This window comes from Zonotrichia albicollis, chromosome 1 (assembly GCF_047830755.1).
Source record: "Zonotrichia albicollis isolate bZonAlb1 chromosome 1, bZonAlb1.hap1, whole genome shotgun sequence".
In the NCBI taxonomy this organism is placed as follows: domain Eukaryota; kingdom Metazoa; phylum Chordata; class Aves; order Passeriformes; family Passerellidae; genus Zonotrichia; species Zonotrichia albicollis.
Window position 1 is genome coordinate 149,605,246 of NC_133819.1, and position 23,344 is coordinate 149,628,589.

General features: G+C 41.7%; 1 protein-coding gene across 1 annotated transcript in view; it reads right to left on the reverse strand.

Annotated features, from left to right (window-relative positions):
• COL22A1 (collagen type XXII alpha 1 chain) overlaps positions 1–23,344 on the reverse strand; it is a 228,500-nt gene that overhangs the window by 100,303 nt on the left and 104,853 nt on the right. The window contains exons 13-17 of the mRNA XM_026790395.2: positions 12,851–12,904; positions 11,247–11,300; positions 9,943–9,996; positions 5,524–5,577; positions 3,419–3,463 (exon numbers count right to left, since the gene is read on the reverse strand). Coding sequence (XP_026646196.2) covers positions 3,419–3,463; positions 5,524–5,577; positions 9,943–9,996; positions 11,247–11,300; positions 12,851–12,904 — 261 coding nt within the window. The remainder of the gene's footprint in view (positions 1–3,418; positions 3,464–5,523; positions 5,578–9,942; positions 9,997–11,246; positions 11,301–12,850; positions 12,905–23,344) is intronic.

Genomic DNA, 23,344 nt, shown 5'->3' on the forward strand with positions numbered 1-23,344 from the left:
ATGTTTTATAGACTATTTTTCTGTTTAAATCACAGGACAATGTTTACTTTACACCAAACCCCCTTCCACAAGACAGCTCCTTGATCAGTTGTTCCCAGTCCATAACTGCAATTTGTTGTTCTATGAGTGTGAAACATCCTGCAGCTGCCCCTTCTCAATACCATCTTCTGCTTTGGGGGATTGTGTTTATTAATTTTGAATTCTGACCCTGATCTGTACTGTTCTTCCATATTCAAGTTCAACATCATATTTTATAATCAAGGTTCTTGATAGAGATAACTGGATCAATTACATACTTCTGCCGAACTTCACTTTTCTCCTACTGATTGTGGCCTTTGACCATTCAATCTCTTTAGTTTAAAAACTCCTAGAAACAGGGAGTTGTACTCTCTAAAGTCGTTAAATCTCTGAAAAATGAAACACAGATTTTGTTTGGATCCTTCACTTCCAACTGAATATAAACTATCAAACACACAACAGTGCCAATGTGAACATGAATGTGCATGTGAAAACAAATTCTACAGGTACAAGCAGTGACAGAAAACTAATAGTTTTATGCTATTTTTTAGTGGTTTTTTATATCTTAAACTCTCTTAGATCACTGTTACTCTCTTAGATCACTACACTGTTAGATCACCTGCAAACCCGCGCTTACGGCATTGGATTTAATTAGCTTCTTTTGTAAACTACATTGATTTGCCCAGTCAGAAATGGATTTACTAACACTACTTATTTTTCCTCCTTAGAAAGCCAATCAGTCTTGCACATAAATGTTATTTCAAATTATGTATTCGAAGAATGAAATTAGAGAGACCCATATCCTCAGAAAAGCCGCTGAAAACCAATATCGGACACCCAGATCCACTTGCTGTGGAGGTATAGCTTCCACATTAATGCTTTCCTTTGTACTGCCTGAACTACAAATATCCTGAATTTAAGACTTTCAGCAAGCAACAGCTTGGTATATTGCTGACAAAATGTGCAGTGTGTTCCCAGGAGAATTTTTAACATCAATACACTGCAGCAATGAGTACTTCACACACGCTGCTTTAGCTGCCAAAACAGAAAAGTGTCAATGTTCTTACTTCTACCAATGGGGGCTGGAAAAGGCGAATGTATTATTTATACAAGCAAATACAAAAAAAGCTATTTGAAAACACTCCAAACAATTGTGTTTTCTGCTGTTTCTTCAGAAAAATCTGTCATTATAAATATTTTTTATTATTTTTCCATTCTTTAAATAAGGCTACTCAGTGAAAGGTACTTTTCTCCCAATAGAAAGAGCAAACACATTAAAGTTTCATTCTCAAATTCTCATTTTAAGATTCCATTTCTTTCTTCTGTTTCCATTTCTTTCTACTGTTTTTTTCTTCTTTAAACCAGTAGAACAAAATGGTGAAGATTCACAAGCAACTAGGGGAAATAACAGTTCTGCCAAAACTTCAGTGCTGCTCTCTGACCTCTACCATTTAGAAAATTTAATGATTTGTTGGAAAAATGATTGCCCAGGAGTCTGTAGGGCCCTGGAAAGGCTGGAGGAGAAAAAAACCCCACTGCAGAGGGATCTCACAGCCACAGACCAGTCCTGCTGCCTTCTCACACAATCCCTTCTCAATAAAACAGACAGGCTTTGCAGGATGGACACAGGCTTATGCAACAAAAGCAATGCCCTTTGTCACACTGAACTGCTGGACGTGCCTAAATTAGAGTGCCAAGTATCACATACAGATATGGCTCCTGATAGAAGGGCAGTGCATCAGAATTACCTGTCTGGAGTCTGTCCTGGGGTCTACAATGGGCTCATTGGATGCAAAAGGGCATGGGATAACCCTTATATGGTGCAGTGCTTTTCCTAAACCTGGTGTAGCTGCTGGATTTGGGAACCTCACTATAAAACTTCAACATTTACATGTGAGGTCCCAGGATATGTGAATAATGCAGCAAGATGGATGGGATAGTTAGGGCTTTTTTGGTAGTAAGGGAGAAGACTTGATAAAACAATACTCTGTGCATGAACTAGTTCTCCCTCTGATATTATAACCCCTTTTCTCTTCAGGCACCAAGAAGCACAGGTTGCGTAGGTGTCAGTATTGAGGTTACAGACTGAAGAGCAGACAAGAAAATATTTGGCCCACTGAATTTACGCCCACTGTTTTCACAGTAGTACTGACTGGTAAAAGTTAAAGCACTGGCAGTGGGTGCACTGAGACCATCATTAAAACCTGGGAAAATGAAGCACAATTGTTGTAGCAGAGATTTGGCTGCTTCAGGGAAGAAAAAAAAAAAAAAAAGGATGGGGGGCATCTCTAATTGTGCAGATCCTTCTAATGAAACAAAACCAAATTCATTTCTTCCCCACTCTGATCTTCCTCTGCTTAGTCAGTTGCCTGCCCACACACAGCTCCAGCTTCCTCTCCCATCACAGTGATGTCAGAAAGATGGATTTTCTTCCAGGAGCCAAATATTCCAGCAGATTAGACAATGTTGCCTCTGGAAAAGCAGCAGAGGCACTGGCTAGACACAGAACACCTATGTAGTTCTGCAAAGGGCTGAAGGAGAAGCATGACAGAAATAAAGTACAATCCAGCCATTTGCTCTAGCTGCAATAATAAGGATAGGTAATACAAAATATCATCATGGCTACTTTATCATAAACAGCAGAAAGGTTGAGACTGGCTTGAGTCATAAGCAAGACAGAACATTTTTGAGGGACCCTGAGCACTGCCAGGCAGGTCTACAGCAGAAGTGGGTGCACATCTGAGGTCTCTCTGAACACAATGAGCAAACTGAAATAACTAAGGCTTTGTGCTTGCCCAGATCTCCTTTTAAATGCCCATTCCAGCTATAATGAGCATTTGGTCTTTTCCTTGAGCCACAAAAATGGTTCAAAACCCAGAGTGACCTGTACTCTGTGAAGCAGCTCTTCACAGTCAGGAGAGAACATGGAACCGGGAAGCAATTCCATTTGGTTGAAGCCTTGGCATAATACAAATTACCTGGTACTTACTACTAGTGAGTTTATGGGAATGGGAGAAAAAAGAAACATAGGATGTTTGATGTGAAAAACTGGAATGAGATGGGAAAATTCTAGATGCAGACATGGTCAGTGGCAGTCAGTGACCATCCTCAACTCTCAGGTTGTGCACACAATGTGAAGACCCCTTCATATCTCCACACTGGCAACCTTCACTCCCCTCCTCCATCCCTAGCTACACACACACACTAAGTCCCTAAATGTGTGCTTAGTACACTGCACAGATCCCAAAAACCCTCCTGCACACCCATGGGAGGTGGGGAGCACTTGGAAGTGCAGTGCATGAGGAAACTTCATCCCTCTCCAGAGCTGCTGGCCTGGTAGTCCACCTCACCTAATGGGCAAAGGAAAGGCCTGGATTTTCCTACCATGCAGCAGAAATACCTTGTCTCCTCGTGTACCCTTTTCTCCTCTTTCTCCTTGTAGACCCTAAAAATAAAAATAAACAAAGATTATAAAGTTAAATCCAAGTAGAGGCATAGTTATCTCCTCTAATTAGTCACCAAACCAGTGTGCACATCTGCACAATCAATTCAAGTGAACCTCAAGGACATTTTCTGTGTTGCCAGTCCTCAAAGTTGGCTGCAGGCATGATCTAAGCAGACTCACAGAGCAGGGACTGCTTGTGAGCCCAAGAACATCTGTAATATTATATTGCCTGCAGACACACGACCCTCCTGCCAACAGCAGAGTGGAGGGACAGGGAACACACCACAGCTGCAGATGGTCTGGAAAACAACCAATGCTCTGCATTTTTCAAGTTTCTTGTAAACAATGAGAACTTTGGTAAAGGACAATACTGATGAGAAAACCTATCACACAAACAAGCAAGAATTCCCGTTCCTGGTGGGTTTGGATGTGGTAGCCAGAAAGACAGCAGGTAGATTTGAGAACTGGCAGAGGTTAGATGCGCTCTGTCCTGGGGGCCCAGCACATTTTTGTGCTGTGGATGCAATGCCAGTGTTCCTCAGGACTGCATAATTCATCTCCTCCCAGCTACACCAGGAACATTGCTGGAGCTCAGTTTGATGTGGCACTAGCACAGACAATTGACTCAATGGGTACAAAAGGATTTCACCTTTCCTTAGCTCAGCAAATACCTTGTATTTTATCTTTATTGTAGAAACTGAGCTATCAGCTAATAGCTATAGAGAGACAAATATGCTCAGACAGTAGTGACCTCTCTAAAACTGCCAAAGCCTATAGTGCTTCTTGCTGTAATAATTTAAACTTCAGTTTACTTACACTATAGTGGAGTCTTAACTTGAAGCTCATGAGACCTCCATGTCTGAGTATATTTGGCCCTCAAGTTGATTTAGATAATCATCTAAATGGGCAGGGCTATTTTATACTAGGGCAGGTTGCTCAGAGCCCAGTCCAAGCTGGCCTTGAATGTTTCCAAGAACGGGGCATCCACCATCTGACTAGACAAACTGTTCCAGAGTCTCACCATCCTCCTAGTAAAAACCTGCTGCCTTATATCCAATCTAAGTCTCACCCCTTTTACTTTAAAACGATTATCCCTTGTCCTATCAAAACAGGTCTTATTAAAAAGTTTAGCATCTTTTAAATATTGAAAGGCCACATTAAGGTCTCCTCAGAGTCTTCTCTAGACTGAGCAACCTCAACTCTCAGCCTTATCTCACAGGAGAGGTGCTACAGCCTTCCTGCCACTTCCATGGCCCAGTTCTGGACCTGCTCTCAGAGTTCCATCCATCTTTCCTGTGCTGGGACCCCAGTGATGGATGCAGCAGAGCAGAGGAGCAGAATCATTTCCCTCACCTGCTGCCCATGGTGCCTCTGGGCTCTGAGTGCACACTGTCAGCTCATGTCCAGCTTTTCATCCACCAGCACCCCAATACTTCTTGGCAGGGCAGCTCACAATCCTTTCATCCCCTAGCCTGGGGGAGGTGGTCCCCATCTGGGTCAGCAAATCTCAGAAAATCCAGTCAACCTTTGCAACACCAGCTTAAAGGCTGCTTACCAAGCTGGGACCACAAGACAGAGGTGCTAAGTGGGTAGAATCTAATTTATTTTGGTCTTGCTGTCTGTCCATGCAATGCAGATTTGTCCCCTGAGCCCAAAGTCTCTTTTCTGAGAGGTTTGAAACTATGACTGGAAACTTGCTGAGAGGTGGTATTTTTTCTTGGTGTTCTGATGAAGTTTTAAAGCATCATATAAATGGTGCATCATCATAGACCAAAGCAATTGCATTACAGTGGGAGCATCACAAAATCAGCAACTGTTATCTCAGTAATCAAGTCATTTCTTCTGACACCTCTCTACTGGCTACAGGTCTGTTCTCATTTAAAGAAGACAGAAGAAACTCAGTGAAGTCAAGATGATTTCACCACTTGGACTTATTGCAGATAACTGGTCAGAAAGACTATAGACTGCTTAATAATAAAAAAATATATATGGGCAGAACACACTGAAAAAGTAGAGAAAATTTCTGGAGCATTTGAAATTGAACAAGAGCCATGACTTACCGGTGCTCCTACGTAGCCTTTGATGCCTGGAGGACCCTGTTTTCCCTCGGATCCCTGGCAAGGAATTGAGATACAGTAAACCGCCAGAAACTCTTTCACACAAAAGACCAAGAATAAAATTAGTTGGTCAGAAATCAAGTTGCTCTTCCAGGCTCACATAAAGGCTTCTTGACTCTCTCAGTGCTAATACAGGAGTCATGTCTTATTTTCCAACTATGTACCCAAACTGACACTGCAGTATTTTCCTCTGTCCCCTCAGACATTAGCAACAGACATCTGCTTTCAGACTTAACCTACAAAGGCAAACTGTCCCATACAAGTTCCTCTACAGATTATTTCAGAAAGTTTGGCAAAGTCAGCTGTTGCACACAACACATGTTGGTGCTCCTGAACCCAGTGTTAATGGAACAAAGCAAAAGCATACAATGCTGCAAAGCAACCACAGTCATCAAAATGCTATATGTTTTGAAGAGTAAATGCAAAGAAGCAGATCAGAACTAAATTTTCTAATGTTTATTTTTACTGATAAGAAAAAATGCAAGAGGATCAGGTACATTTCATCAGTCTTTCAGCTGGTTGTGCACTGACTCACCCTGGAGAAGGTACACTGTAATGGAGAGTACTCACAGTGTGCCTTTATGTGTCTTGCAATGCCTGAAAATTATCTGGATCCCCAGGTGAACAGGCTCAGCCCTCAGAACTGTCCCATGGAGACAGCCTGAGCCTGGCAAGTGACCTAGAGAATTGGTTTGACATCCTATATCACCTGTTTGACTGATTATTTTCTTACTTACATCACTTCCCTTCCCACCACTCTCATCTGTTTAACTCCTGTCTAACACTAACTGGGTGGCTGTAATGGATATAGCTTCAAAACAGATAGACATATTATTACTAAATCATTTTAAAATAATTACTAGATTTTGTATTAATAGAAGCTTGATATTAAAAGATAATGAAATTAAAATGCGAGACATGTTTGCAATTAATTAGAAGCAGAATTGAGGCTTTTTTTTTCCCCAGTGCAGGTTAACAAGAGTAGAGTTCAAGCACAAGCAAAGATAGCTCTGGGATCAGACCTCTTCAAGGTCAGGAAGCATTGCAAGTCCTCTGATAGCAGGCATGTACCTAAATCTCTCCTTCAGCCTGCCGAGAAATACTGCTACCAGAGTCTAGGCAAAACCCCAAGAGAAACAGTCCTGCTCCAAGTCATCCAAATTGCAGGAATCTAACTCAGTCCTGTTACATAAAACGTGGTTGTAACACTCAGCAGAAGTTATAGAGAAACTGGGTTTGTCTGGATGAGATGTGCTGAACCCACTCAAGGCCTGTGCTGAGATCATGTCTGGTAAACCAGAGAAGCGTGAGACCTTCGACAGCTTGAGCAAGCAAGAAGGAAATTTGTCAAAATGAAACTCTTACCTAATACTTTTTATTTCAAAGGATTGATTTTTTTTCCCCCTCTCCCTCTGCTTTTTCTATTAAGTGCAGATAACTGTCAGTTCAGATGGGAATGCTATAGCTATGTCTGTGCCACAGCAATGACAACCACAAAAAACCTCTTTATCCTTTTATTAGAGATACAGTGGGGAAAAACGAAGGAAAAGGTTGAATATTTGCTGCAGGATATTGCAGGCTAAAGGGTCTGATCTCAAAAATCCAAACTTTATTTCTCTGCTTTAACATCGTACAGTGAACAATCTGAGATCTGACCCTTTTTCTCTGGACTCACTTATTCCATTTAAATTAACCTGTGAGGTCCCACATATTTATGTGGGAGTTTTCCCCACTGACCAGTGAATATTTCTTGCCATCTCAGATTACCATGACATCTGTAAACAGAAGCTCCAGCACTTCATCACAAGGCTGACTTTGATAACTCTTCTTTGTGTCCAGCTGGTAGCCAGCAAGATCACACATCCTTCTTGGGGAACAAAGAAGTTTACCCTCCAAGTTTGATGATAAAGAAAAAACCAACTTCAGACCCTTCAGTTTTATGCTGAAGACACTGAGCTAGGAACAATCTGCCTCAGAGACACCACTGAGAAACAAAACCAGTAAAACCATAGATTACATACGAAGGCCATTTCATCCCTGTAACCTACACATGAACCCTAATGGGCTCAATGACCATTTCTGTAACTCTTTGGCTGAAATTCCATTACCAGAAGTCTGGAGGACTCTTATCTGTGCTACTGGAAGCTACACACAATTAATGAGGTCTGTAAAAAGTACAAGACAACTCCTTAAAAGAAAGTGCTGGCAATTCCCACTGAAGCAAAAGGCTCCTCAGCCAAGGAGATAAACAAGGGGCTGTATTTCCTGGGGCACAGGTATCATTGCTGAGCACACACTGGGCTTGTCTGGCTCAATGCTAATGAAGATGGATTGAGACAGGAGGATCACAGCCCAGCCAACCAGACAAACTGCAGCGTTGCTCTCCATGGAGCCTGGGGTAGAGCCCAGAGCTGCTGTATTGGTGCCAAAAATAAGTGATCTGGCAAAAACCCTCTAAATAATCATTACACCAGTATTTGGAGATGTGACCTCTCTAATTGCCAACTCCACCCATCCTTATACACCTTGTCCCACATTGATGAGGTGCTCAGGCTTTACACTGAGGAGTAATGTGGATTCCTGGTTTAGATTTTAAAGCCCTGTCAGCAACTCAGTGTTATTTCTTAAAATAGCTCAGACCAGAATCCAGCTCAAGGACACTGCTCACAGCCAATGCTTCATTGAGGTAAATGAAAGTCTCTGTGAAAACACACAATAATTTTATATTTAGGCACTGTGAGAGGCTGGGGTTGGCCAAGGTCATGTCTTCCCTGGGAGCACATGGCACTGTCCAGTCAGATATCTTTAGATCCAGCCCCACCAGCACCTGTTCTGCCCAGCGCATAGATCTGAACTCCTTCTATTCTGCATTGCCTCATTATTTGGCTGAACTGGATGTTCCTGAAGGACCTGGGGGGAAATATGGAGCAGGATCAAGTCCACTTGGAGGAAAATGTAGGTGCCTCAGTTTAGCTTGGTTTGTAAAAGCTTTGCAAAGCAAATGTGAGGAAATTCTTACCACGAAGAGCATCATATAGCCTGCTGTTTGTAACTCCACTACATGAGACATGCAGGACAGAGAGAAAATATGTATTTATTTACTTGATAGGAGAGATTCAGATAAAAAGCATTTGTGAATGATAAATTCAGTTCATTTCATCCAAGATCCAAATCCTACTAAGGGCAAAATATTCAGTGTGCCTCCACTCAGCTCAGCCCAGCCCTGCTTTGCATGTGTCATTTATCCCCTGCTGAAGCCAGTGTGGTTTCCACAGAGAACCCTGAGATGGCTGCCACGTATTTCTGCCAATCTACAAAGTCCTCATGAGTTATGATACTCTCCTGATGGGACTTTGGGAGAGAGTGAATTTCCCTCTATGCAAAATCACCTTTTGCAGACAGGGCTCTGCATAGCTGAGGAACACAGAGGACCTGTGTATGACCTGCTTCATCAAGTCCTCTCAGACAGAGCCAAGGGACAGTCAAGGCTACACCCAGAAAGGTGCTGAGATACTAAACTCCTATTTGAGGATAATGGCATCAGTGAACTCAGTGTGAGATTTAGGTGACTAGAAATGGCTCTTCCAGAAAGATGAGATATTCAAAGGTCTTGGCTTGTACAGGAACAGAACTGAGTGAAGTTAATTCAGGCAATCGAATTGTTGTCCTTGCAGCACCTTTTAACAAGATGAGCTGAACTTGCTGTGCATTATACCCCCAAAATCATACTTGTCACCATCTACTTTTTGTGTTATAACAAGGCTGAAACCACTTGAGGGTATTTATCCACTCAATAACCAGGGAACAAGGCAAGGAGAGCTGAGATTTGAGAGGAGGTTAAAGAATTGCTGCTTCAAAATTTGCATTTCTGATGCTCAGCTAAGTCCCACCAGATCTGCATTCAGAAGCACCTTGTTTGAAGCAAATCCAGTGATATAAGCTCTGGCTCAAGTTCTGGATTACTTAGGCACTGCTCAAAATATACAGAAACATTCAGGATAGGATCTCTACATGATCTTTTTTTCAAGTCATAGAGTAGGGGTAATAATTCTCATCTGCATCTTAGTGAGAGTTGGAAAAGCTACAGAAGATATGACACAAGGCTTATGTGTCCCAAAACATGGTTTCTTCACCTTCTCCAGCTACACTGTTGATTGAACAAAAGTTATTTTTTTTTTCTTACACACTTTGCATAATTGCTGATACCTTAGCAGACTCCTGATGAAAATGAGCATTTTGAGTGTCTTAATTAATCAGTGAGAATATCAAATGCCATCGACAATGAGTAATTCAAGCCATCTAAACATAAAAAATCAGTGAAAAAAATATGCCTGCCCATGCAAAGAAGAAAGGAAAGCTTACCTTTGGACCTGGTGGCCCAGGCAGTCCAAAGGCTCCTGGATGTCCTCGTTCACCCTGCCAGTAACAGAAATATCACTGGTAAACACAAATATTTTATATATAAATGCTAGGATAGCTCAAACTAGTCAGTGCATGCAGTTAGAAATATTGATGGTCCTGAGTGTTATTACACAGAGATCTGAAAGTTTGCAGTGTGTTTTCCTCACAAAAATGAAAGCAGAAAGAAAACCGGAGCAGCTCTTTATCTACTCTCAAAACACAACCAAATAGTAAAAAATGAGTTCCCTAAGTTGTGAACAGCTTGCACTGATTATAGTGTGCAAAGATGGATTCCTTGGAGTCAGCATAATGCATTTGTTCTTGAATTGTCACCTTGCAGTGCATTAATACATCTTATAAGGAATTCTGCTTGTACAAAACTGTCCAATCCCATGCCATGTGTGATGTGATGAAACTGCATCAGTTCTGGAAGCAATATTGAAAAATTGTCACAGTTTTTCCAAAGTCGGACAATTGTGGAACAAAGAAGAAACAGGATGTAAGGAAAAGAACTTTTTTGCTTTGTGTCTCTCCTTTTGTGTATATCTGCCTTCCAGAGAATCCTTTCCCAAGCTCCTTCAGTTGCCACCAAGTGACTGCCACAAAGTGAATGACATGGCGAAGGCTCAACATTAGGTTGAAGATAATTCTAAGGGATGGTGATCAAGCAAGGGAAAAAATGTAAGGCTCTAAAGCACACTTCTATGAGATACTGAAAAACATATTTGTGTTTTTGTGCTTCAACTGTAGTCCTCTCACAGGTAGTATTTGGTACACTGCATCCTTCCTTGAACTAACCATGCCCTCCTCCTCTTCTCTTAGGGTTTATCAGTGCACAGGAGGACTTGAGGTATTTTCTTCTGTGACCAAGACTCCAATTTCTCCTGCTGTGGAGAGCAGCATGGTCCCTTTGCTGACTCTGCTAGCCAAGGCCTCCTTGCCAGCCATAAAACTCGTGGCCAGGCTCTGCAGCTGCAGCTCTTTACCAGCAGGTCCCAAACCACAGGCTGCTCCCTCTCCCTCCCTAATGAATGACAACAGAGCTGCCCTGGAGCCTCCAGCCATGGTTAATCCATAGGACACCTGCCTGGGCTGCAGACATGTGAGAGAGAGTTTTGGGGCTATTAACCTCCTGCCATTTGTTTCTGCTGCTCCTAAAATGGCCACCCAAATCCCCCAGACGGGTTCCAGTTCGGGGAGATTGATGCCCACTGCCTGCCTCGCACTGAAAAGCAGGATTACATGGGAGGAACAAAAAGGCTTACAGCATCTCCTTTTGCTCCATCCCTCCCAGGGGGGCCAGGTGAGCCCAGGGAACCCTGTAACAACAACAGAGTTATCATCAGCACAGCATTAACACCCACTGCAAGAGCACTGACACGAGCAGCACGTCTAGAGAAGAATAAGAAATGAGGAGAAACATTTCAACACAAACATTTATTATTTACAGTTCCTGGAGGAGCTGCTGCTGACATTAATACACTAGGGGTGATTGATGAGCTGCTAATGAGGAACTAGGCACTCTAGTCCACTTAACTCAGTTAAGAATAAATTAATATAAAAGCTCTGGAGCTAATTAGACACATAACAACTGAGTCATCTTAATATTATCATATCATCTTCTCTTAGCTTCTTTCTTCACCATTCCATTGTCTCAAAAATTGAAATTTTTTTTTCCTGCTTGATTATACAGCATTTATCCCAAAGCTCAGAAGCCTCTAGGCAAAACTATAATATACATAAGTGGTAAGCCTAAAAGCAAATGGAAAAGAAGCCTTGATATACTCAAGCAGTCCTCAGGAATGACCCTGGCCACTGGGAAGTGAGTCCCAGAGCTGTGAATATGCAAAGGTGTAGAAGACAAAGAAACAGAAAGCCAAATATCACTTAAATTCAAAATTTTATCATTTAAAAATCTTCCTATGCACCAGGATGAATGGAACTAAATATGCTGAGATTGGCAGCTTCCCAGCTAACAGGATCAGCAGCTAATGTGGAGAAAAAGCAAGTTTTCTGCCTGCAGCTGGCAATTTAAAGAACAAATGGAGAGTGGAACAAACAACAGACAGGTCAACACAGTGAGGAACTGGCTTAGTGTTTTCACTTCTAGGCACAGCAGCAGTTTTGCCTTACGTGTGTTATAAAAAAAGGCTCAAGTGTGAAATTACATGGGCACTGCAGGCTGTGATTGTACAGGGCTGGTTTGTTGTGTGTTACTTGGAGAGGCATCTTGCCTGTGATCTGGAACATTTGCTGTTTTATAAGAGGTGGAAAAAGTTTAATTTCCTAAAATTCCTCGTGCAAACTAGGATTTGATTAAGGGATTTCCAACAAATGTGTCCAAAGTCAATACTAGTCAACAGAATTATCTCAGTGACCGGATTTAATTTTTGGGTTTTTTAAGATGATGACACAGTAAGCAGCTAAAGGCCACCACAGTCTAAAAGTTATTTATGTTCAGTGCAAGTAAAGGCATAGTAATCTTTGGCCTTCTGTGTCTCATATTGAAGAAACTCTACTGTTCCTGTGTGTATAAGCACTGAGCTCCTGTTCTATTACATTTAAGTATTTTTGAGTTTTACAAAGTTTAGTCAAAACTCATGCCTTTGAGCTCTCCACACATTTGTCAAATGTGGCTGAGCATCATCAATAAAATTTTAAAACTTAATTGTGTGGTTGCACATTGATAAAAAACAGTACAACATTACAATATAATTTTCTGAGCACCTTGCTTATACAAAATGAAACAAAATCTAATACAGAGGTAAAACAAAAGACTTAGAGTAGGATCAGTTTTCATTAGACTTCCACTGCAGCTTTATAAACTCCTAAACTTTTCAGAGTATAGTTAATAAAGACTTGGACTTACTTTTTCTCCTTTGTCCCCTTTCAGTCCAGGAAAGCCAGGAAAGCCTTCTTCACCCTACAGCACCAATGGAAGAAATACCCCATATCAAGTGCCATATCATTCTGTGGTATATCTGTGTTCTTTAGACCGTGCAGTTGTCATCTCTGGAGAACTGAGTCCAGCTTTTCACCCTCACTGTAACAATGCTGTGCTCAGCCACCTGTCACTTGCCCATATTTGAACAGGTTCACTTTCAGTTTTCTATCCCAGTGCTTTCCTTCCCTTCCTTTTTGCAATTACCATCCAGAACCAAAAGTTTTCTAAGAAAAAGATTAGAGACTACCCTTGTCATAAAAATGTATTCAAAGCATTTCTTCCTTGAGACACACTCCTGTTGCCATATTCCAAGGCATAAGAACCTAAAGTTTGGCCTGGCAAATTTACTACAATGCCAAGTCCCCAATGCCATTTTTTTTCTTTAACTGAAATAAATGGCATGGACATTGACATGAAAAATTTTGGAAAAATTCAAATGTAGGAATTTTTTTCTCTCTAGCTACTCTCATTAGGACAAAAGACTGGGAGTTTTTTCCCCATTTTGTAACTCACTAGCACAAAAAAAATCCTTTTGCAAGAGCATTAAATTGGCTAAGAAGTTGATGCATATATTTCCAAGTTGTCTACATACACATAAGGACTACCTAAATATGTAGATAAATTCAGGCCAAATTCTACCATTAGCAATCTTATTTCTGACTTTTTCTCCATAAGTCTAGTCTAGCAGACTTAGATGGATGTATTCCTCAGGCAAGGTTCCCTATTTTGACAATAGGAAGAGTCAAATTCAGCCTTATTTATTTATAGGTGTGTTTGGCACTTAAAGGTAAACAAAAGATAGTATCTGAAAATTATCTGTTCTGTATCTGCAAATTAAAGTCTTTATAATCCCATTTCTGACTAACTGAACCTTCACGAAGCAATCCAGAATTTGCAATGCAGCTGGTGGTAAAAATCAGCTCTGCTCTATTGGAATGGCTCTTTAATGAGACAGAAAACCCATCAAATAGAAAACATGATTTTTGGGGAAATAATTTGCTCTAAGAGGTCAATATAACTCGAAGGAACTGTTGTCCCATGGCAAAATATGTCACACAGGTAGAAGAACAATTTGTGTTTCCTGTGCAAAGTAAAAGGAGTTTGCGTAAGGTCCACTTAATTAGCTTCTTCTCTTGCCTTTTTTTTTTTCTGCCATGAAATAGCAGCTGCTTGGCAAAGCTGAACAAATTAATCCTAGGAGCAGTCAATACGTTTGAAGCATGGTGTTCACAGAGATATTCAAGCAGGACAGGAGAGTATCCATCAGCTTTTCCAGTTTTTCTCCAAGGAGAAACCTACCCAGAACCCAGACTCTAGAGACAGGTTTAACGTCCCCTGGGAAACACCACTGGAAATATACTGAGTGGGAAGAGCTCCTACTTCTGCCCGTCCTGCTGACCCCCAGTAGAATCATTAAAGGTGGAAAAGACCTCCCAGGTCGAGTCCAGCCATTTACTCAGCATGGCCAAGCCCACCACTAAACCACATCTGCATGGTTTTTTCAACACTTCCAGGGACAGTGATTCCTTAACTTCCCTGGGCAGCCTGTTCCATTTGCTTGACCATCTAAAATTGCAAGCATTGTGTAAATATGAAAAAGAGCAGAGGCAGAGAGCACAGGGCAGTGGAATAACTGCCAGGCAGACACCCTACAAATGCTCTGGGATGAAGCACACTGGGACATCAAGAAGGCTCTGGCAGCTGGCATTGAGCCCTGAGGAATAAAAGTGCATCACATTCTTTGCACAAAGGCCAAACCTGGTTGTGCCACTGAGAGGGATTAAAGTAATTCTGTATTCCCACAGATTGGCTGCACTCCCAGCTTCAACACAATGGGAATCAGGTGGTGACATGTAAACCACATGTAGCTGTTTATGCCATGCAATCCTATTGTCACCCATCTATTTTATGAATATCTGAAATTCCAAGGCTGTCCTTTTATGGAGAAGCACCAGGACCACAATAGGAAGGTAACAAGGACTTGGGAAATGAGAAGCTCTAGAAAAGAGGAGGCTACTGATAAAGTGAGGAACTGACTATAGCTTCCAAGTCATCTTCCCTTTGGCTTAGCCTATATTTTCTGTATATTTTACACTTTAGATGGCCTGGCCCTTTGCTTTTTTGGTCAGTAGTTTTGTGGAGAAAAACTTGAATGTGCAGGTAGTGGTACCTGTGAGGTATTTTTCAGTAACAAACAAGCTTGGCTTGTTCTTAAAAAATGAAATACTTATGAGAATTAGTTCTTAAAAAAATGAAAGCTCTGAGGATACAGCACTAGAAAAGTCACTCTAAAAACTCCATCCTTCATTCCTCAAAGAACTGATAACAATTCTGCAAGAAAGAAAATTAGGAAGGTTTTCTGAGCCATACTGAAAACAATACTGTGGAATTCAGTAAAAATGATAGAATTTTTAATTTCTTTGTATTTGCTTTTAAATGAAAGCACTCAGAACCCCACAATGGATACAAAGCAAGGGGTAACCACTGCTTCTGTTCTTTCAGGGACTCTCAGAGCAGGGCTTATGTGGGCACATGGGATTTCCAGTCTCAATGGACCGAAGAAAGTGCCACATGATGAGGAATTTCAAAGCACAGGCAACTCTCAGCTGCTGCAGACAGAATATTGGGGTGATGAAGAATAAAAATACTCCTCTTGGCTTCAGCCAAAAAAAAAAAAAAAAAGGTGATCTGAGTAAAGACAGACACACTCAGAGAGTTCCTTTGTTAGTGTGCATTAGCAGAATTATTCCATTTCTATATTTGAAGAAGGATGTCTGCCTGGTACACCAGCATCCTGTGGATTTACCAGACCATGACAGCTCCAGGTTAGTGATCCCTCCATACTCACCATATGCACGTGTACCTTAATTTGTTGTGGGTTGTGCAAAAATTTACCTCACTTGGGTTACAGTGAGCCCCACTACCCTACAGTTTATGGAACACCCTATGTTTGTGGTCAGTCACCAAAGTATATCCACATTTGCCGTGGTGTAAGCCCAGCCAGTAGCCAAGCCCCACACAGCTGCTCACTCACTCTCCCACCAGAGGGATTGGGGGGAGAACCAGAAGGGTAAAAGCTGGAAAACTCATGGGTGGAGATAATGACAGTTTAATAGGGAAAGCAAAAGCTAAGCATACAACCAAATCAAAACAAAGGGAAATTTCCCTGCTTCCCATGGGCAGGCAGGAGTTCTGCCATCTCCAGGAGAGCAGGGCCCCATCACAGGTAATGGTTACTTGGGAAGAAAAACACCATCACTGCAAATGTCCCTCCCTTCCCTCACTTTGTACACTGAGCTTGATGTCACATGGTCTGGAATTCCCCTTTGGTCAGTCTGGGTCTCCTGTTCTGGCTGTGTCTGTTCCCAACATCCCAAATTTCCTCCCCAATGTGGCCATACAAAAGGCAGAAGAGGCCTTGGCTCTGTGTGGGCCCTGCTCAGCAATAACAAAAACATTTCTGTATTATCAACACAAATCCAAAACACAGCCCCATACCAGCCACCATGAAGAAAATTAACTCCACCCCAGCCAAAAACCAGTACAAGATCCCATGTAGATCCTGCTATGTCTGAGTGCAGATAGTGATGAAATTACAGAAAAAATAACCTTAATTGCTAGATGATTTATTTCATCAGAGTGGGAGGAACTAGTGCACAGATTTTGCCATATCCAACCTCTTAATAATTTTTTTTCTGAAGTGACCTAAAAGAGAGAAGGAAGGAATCTGCAGGTATAAGGAGAGATGTAGAGATAGAACAATTCAGTATTACCTGTTCCTAGAGAGACATAAAGCACATAAAGGAAAATTTCCTCAGTGATGTTTTTAATCAATCTACTCAAATTTAAATGGTTTTCTTTCCCCCATTTGCAGCTCCTCAAGCAGCTGCCAAGTTTACAAATATTTCTTCTAACTGGAGAACAGCTGTGGCCTATAATCACATATTTTACTTGCAACTCTGGGTTGCGGCCTATGTTAATGAAAATAGAGCAAGCTAAACAAAAAAATAAAATGGGGAAAAGTTAGTCCAAAACACATGGTTAGATTCTCATTTGCCAGTCAAATTCAAATAAATCACTGGTCTCTTCCTTCAGCACACAGATCAGACAACAGAAGACAGATCATTCTAAGGTCAATTCCATACATTCTGTTTATCTTCCAAACTGGTCTACATCTACTTTTTCATTAGAAAAGTGCCATTTTTCTAATCCTGGTATGAAATTAAAATTTCTAACCCTGTCACAAAATGTCAATGGAAGACCTGCAAAAAATCTGCCAAGAAGACCCCCATGAATCACACATTCAGTGTATTGGCAGCTGCACAAACTGGGAGTCTAGAGCCAAAGTAGGAGAAGAAATATTAAGATTTAAAGAGAAACTGAACAAACTGGGCATGATGAAATGGAAACAGAAATGAAATTTAACTGTGGAGTGGCGGCACTTCACCATTAACACCCCCCTCTCTCCTTTGTTAATTAATTTCACAGCATCCCTGTGGAATGAGAAGGGGGTTACAGCAACTGCAGTATTGCTGTCACCTCACAAGGGTGATCAGTCAGAGGTACAACACAGGAGAGGACAGGCAAAGGTCCCAGAGTCTGGGGCAAAGACAGAAACTCACTCTAGATTTCCTGTGATGCAGGTCAGTGCTTAACGCATAAATTTATTATTTCTCCTGGCTCTTTGGTCTGCATCTACCTTGGCAGCTTGATGCTCATGAAGAATAAATGAGGAGATGATGGGTAGCTGTCCTGCTGCTGATCCATGGTTACACACTGGATTGTTAGCAGTGTTTGATGAGTCACATGAAGTGGGAGGATAGAAGAGATGCTGAGTGGGGTCTTCAGGTTCAAATGTCTTAGAGCATTTCCAAGAGACCTCAAGGTCTGGAAGAATGCTATATCTTTCTTTTCAGGGTTTCTCTATTCAAGGGAACCAACCAAGGACATAATAAATATTTTATTGAAATATACTGTAGATTTAGAGGTGGGGTGGTTTTGAGGGTTTTTTTTAGAGAGGCAGGGCAAACACCAGGTCTTCATTAAAAGCCAGGGATGATCTGCAGATCAGCTCAGAGGCAAAGCTACAGTGGATATATGTCACCTAACTCCATTTTCAAAAGCTGCTGACCAGACAGGCAGCACAAATGACTGCCATTCTCCAGTCCCCAGATGCAGGATTGTATTTGCTGAATAACCCTAAAGCCCTGTTAATATCTTGGCAAATTTGATACCAAAGCTGGCCTGATCTTCTGCTTCCACATAAAATAAGACATTAATCTCAACTTGGACTTTGCTGAAGTAAAGAAGAAGGAAGAAATGAAGGAGATCTTCTCATCTGGGTCTTCATATGATATCCTGATTTAATAAACAGAGTGATAATGTGGACATGATGCACAGGGGTCAGAGGAAGTCATAGGTTCTGCAGGACAATCAGGAAATCCAGCCTAGTGCACACAACTGTTTAAATGATAACTATTTGTGGATTTTATGTTTCAAATGTATGAAAGATTTCATTTAATCCATTACATAGAATTCAGTTGTCTCCAAAAGGTACTTTCCCTGGAGATACTAATTTTCAAAAGCTCTCTAACCCCTTGAATCTTATCATGAATGTCATGAATGCCCCCCTATGAGACCAGAAGGGTCCTTCTGACCCTCCATTTTATGATCACAGTTCTTCTAGAGTGCAAAGATGTCCCATTTTTCAGAGATTCCAACAGATATCTTTCTCTCAAGAAACCTGATGCTCCAAATTTTCATTAAAAGAGGTAAAGCAACAGCTGGGTTGTAACTAATTTGACACATGGTCACCTATAAGCTTGGTACTGCAGCAGAAAAGATGCATCACAGCTCACTCATGTGGCACAGCTCTACAGTCGTCAAGGTCAGTGTAGAGTTCAGAATAACACAGAAACTTCCTAAAGACTTCAAAGTTGTCACTGGTGCCTGGAATCCTGTCCATCAGCTTCATATTATTTGCAGCCTCTGAGAGGCCAGGGTGGTCAGACACCCCTGGCAGCTCCTGAACTTCTGCTTCATCTCCAACCCAGGCTGAGCCAAGTGGAGAATGTAACTAAAGAAAGCAGAGAGCACAGGGGAGTACAAGAGGGAGCTCTTCTGTTTGAAATACTCCTGTTCAACAATTGCTGAAACGTTCAAATTAAGAAACAGTCAAGAGTTTGCAGAGCTATTTATGATTGAACATAATGAATAGGAGGTAAAATATAATTGGAAACAATCAGTACTATAATCCCACTGCACAGAGGAATAACCTGACAAATACACTGGGCTACAGTGAGTTGGGTTTGCAGAAGTAGGACTAATAGATCCCAAAAGTTCATTTTTTCATATTTGCATGGTTGGGACAAGAGGGTCTTCAATTAAAGACACATTTCCTAGAAACTTTAAAATATGAAAAACATAACTCTGCTCCAGAAACTTCTTTGCCTTGAAGCACAAGCTGATGCTCCTTACCAGCACCTGACATTACTCAAGACCAGACAAACAGCTTGCCAAGTACCAGAGGGAAGTGTTCATTGAAACAGAAAAATATTCCAGTCATGTATCATGGCATTGATAAATTAAAGTCCTTTCATCTATGAAAAGTACACAGAAAATTGTTCTAGTCTTGTGGATGAATTGACACATACTGGTTTATACTTTCTCTTGCAAGAATAATCTATAAAATCCATTTCCTCTGCTTCTGGGAAGTTTCTGATGCTTCAGATCACATATCCCTTAACAATTTCAGTAGCTCCAAGAAGAGCTTGTTAGGGCAGAGGAGTAATGTGTCAGAGCACTCCAAACTCTGGTGTTGATCTGCTCTTATCCATCTTCTTCTACTGATATTCCACATTCACCCCTCAGTCTATCTTCTGGTGCTTCCCCGAAATATGTACAAAGCTTTTCCTCAGGATTAACTGCATCATCTAGTCCATGATTCCTCTCCTCCTTGAAGAGTCCCTACCTTTAAATCTCTCCCTGCTGATTAAATTTGCCAAATCACTGATCATTCTTCTCACTGCTGTTTTAGAGCAACATCTCTCCACACCTCTCTTTAAATGTCACACCCAAACTGAAGAGAACCTTTGCCTGAAGTCTTATCACCACCTACTTATAACTTGCAGTGATGCACTGCTGTTCACTGCCAAACACTCCTGAGGCTGCTCAGTCAAGCCTTTGCCAAAGCTATAAATCTCTTTGATCCAGCCAGACACAGGGGTTGGAACTCGATGATCTTTAAAGTATCTTCCAACCCAAACTATTTTTTTTATTTATACTATTTCTTTATGAAGTGGTGCTGCTCCCTGGGTCTTTTTACATCTCAGAGGTTATGACAAAGGTCATGATCTTTCTTCCCATTTCACTTGGACACTGAGGTATGGGAAGGGGAAAAGCTCTGGTCAAGATCTTCTTTGGAGCCAGTGACAAGGACAGAAAAAAACCCAGTCTCCAGAGACTCAAACCTACTCCCAACACCAAATGTATCAGATATTCTTGAAATAACAACCACTAAGGGTCCATACACTGCTTCAACAGGAAAACAAACTTTTGTCATGAAAAATCCTCACATTTTCCTCATCTGGCACTTAGTACTATGTGTACATTTGTACTCAGCAGAGCCTGAGACCCAAAACACCGTCTTCCTGCCAATGTCAGAGACAGGAGGCCTTGTGGGCTTTGGGAGACACAAAATCTCAAGGTAGTGCTTAAGAAAAAGGGTGGGAGACCCAGAAGAGGAAATTAAAGGTGTCCAGAGTTGCACTGGGGCAAGTCAAGAACAGAATAAAATCAAGTGCTGCCCTGTCTCAGCTGCCCTTACCTGCCCCTTCAGGGAAGCCATGACCAAGGCACCTGCACCTTCTCAGCCATCACAAAACCAGAAACAGCTCAGCAAGAGCTTAGATCAGTGGAAAGGGGAAAACCCATCTGCTTAACTAGAGAGATTAACCAGCAGGGAGAAGGGCAGGGAATGCTTAGGGTACCTTTGATGGACCAGTGATAGCAGCTTGCTTTGTGTGAGGCTTCAGCTCTCTGTGATTCATTGAGCTTAGAGCTGCACTTCAGAGGGTGTGCTCCAGACTGCTGGGAAAGCTGTTTTATTTCCCACCTAACAGGCAGATAATCCATACCTATCCACTACAATATCACTCTCAGGAGCATCCTCCACTCCAACAAGATTTATCAATTACAGAATCAAGACAATCTGGTTTTTCCCTGCCCCCCCTTCCCAGTTTATTTTCAGAAGAAACATGGAGCTGGTAAATCTCTCTCACATGCTTCCTCTGCTCACTGCTAGTGGATCTTGGCAGAGAAATTCTCTAAAGAAACAAGCGCTGGAGACTTTGCAAACTTCTGGCTGCCAGTAGATGTCATTGCATACCAGCAATGCACCTGCCAGCCAGGGGGCAATACTGAAAAGAAAGACATGTTTTCTAAGTTTATGTAAGGGGGAAAAAAAAAAGGGAACCAAGTTACTAGCACTCTTACACTGCTGAGAATTAAGCTGTCACAATCACAATAAGTATGCGAGCTGACTTTGAGTTGTTTATTGCAATCTGCAGCTGTTATTCTGGGTCACAGAAACCCACAGAATTTATCTAAAACCCTCTAATTATGGTTAAGAAAAAGAACTCCAGCAAACCATGGTTATTTAGCTCTGCAGAATGTGCTTTAACTACAGTTAAGGGGACACAAAAATACTCAGCATGCAGACCAAAATTGGCCACATACACAGGAGGATTCAGAACATACTGAGGAAGGCAGATAGTAACTTTACTAGAACTCATCTTTTAATATGAGGATTCTGAGAAGAAATCACAGATATTAAAAACTCCAGTGAACTGCATGACAGCCTTATGAAGTAGATGAGGTAATATTATACACATGTTTAAGTGTTGGACTGAGAGGTTAAGTGCTCTTAACCAGCACTCAGTGGCTAAGAATAGTTCCTGAGCCAAAGAACAGTTCCAGCACCAAAAAAACACAACAAACTAAAAAAAAAAACCCAAAACATATATATAAAAAATCCCTGCAGATTGTGCTTTCACTTTGCCTTACCAGGTCAGTTTTATTATTCTGCAATAAAATAAGAAGACCTGAGCACTAAGAACATGAGAACTCAACCCTGAGGAGGCAACGTTTTCATAGCCACTGTCTCCAGGGAACATTAGTGACAGGGCATTGGGGTTTTGTTTTGTCTTCAAATTTCAACTTAATGTTATCTCTAAACTTGGCAATGTTCTTCCATTTTGTTACTGTCAAGAAGTGCTCACTGAAGGAGCCAGCATGGATGCTGATGTACCAAGGTTCCTGCAGCCTGCTTCTGCCTTAGCATCTCTGGGGAAACCCTTCAGCTCTCCAAACCTGGGTAAACTGGGTGGCATTGGTGAATTTGGGGACTTGGTGACACTGCCTGAACACCACAGCAGCCCAAACAAGGTCTTTAACCTCACTGGAGCATCTTCCCTGCTGGGCTCACCATTTCAGCAATGAAAAGGACATAAATTTCTGTTGAAGTGATATTTTTTTGGAAGTTGCAGGAATAAAGACTATTTCTTGGTTCATGTGAGCTTAGGCCCCACATCATTTAAGAGCTCAGACAACACATCCTGCTATTAGATGTTCAAGCTGGTTGCTTCCCCTCCTTTGTACTGAAGCTGTTTTCAAGCTTTCACCTCTGGCCCTTGGATCTAAATTATCATTGCCAGCCTGAGCCTTACCTGCCAGTGTGAGCTTTACCTGCCAGTAAATCACACACACCATCCTCCTGGTCCCAAAATGCATCCCTTAAAAATACACAGATGAAAGCTCTCTTTCTCCATTGAATCAGCTTGCACCACTTTTTGCAGGCAGAGCTGCACTCATTTTCTTGTGTCCCAGGTTGCTGGATGCTGATCTAAAGGCACAGAGCTCATGCTCATTTGGCAAGTCCTGCTGACAGCATAGCACAGGGGTAAAAAAGCAACAGGGCTTTCCGGTCAGGCCTTTGGTATATTCAGCTGCCTCTGGGCAGACAGAACACAGGGCTGTGTGTGGAGACACTGTATCTAACAGAGCAGAATTCCACAGCTTTTCCAGAAGCCCTAAAAATGGCAATAACTCCAATTTGGAAGAGAAGGGAAGGTGAAGAAAAGCCTCTGTTAGAAGGATCTAGTGGGCAAAAGATACAGAGCTGGAGGGAAAAAGGCTCTTCAGCTTAATTTTGGGGGAACAAAAAATAGCTGCTCTGCTCAAGGTCATTAGAGCCAAGTTCCAAGTCTGGATGTCCCACAGTCTAGCCCAGAGCCTGAACTATCTGCCTGCTTTTCCTTTCTATGCTTGGCCTTGCAGTCACTGCATCTCTTATAAGCCAAGACACTTCAGAGATTTTATTCTCCTTAGAAATACTATAATAGTCCTTTTGCATTTTTATCA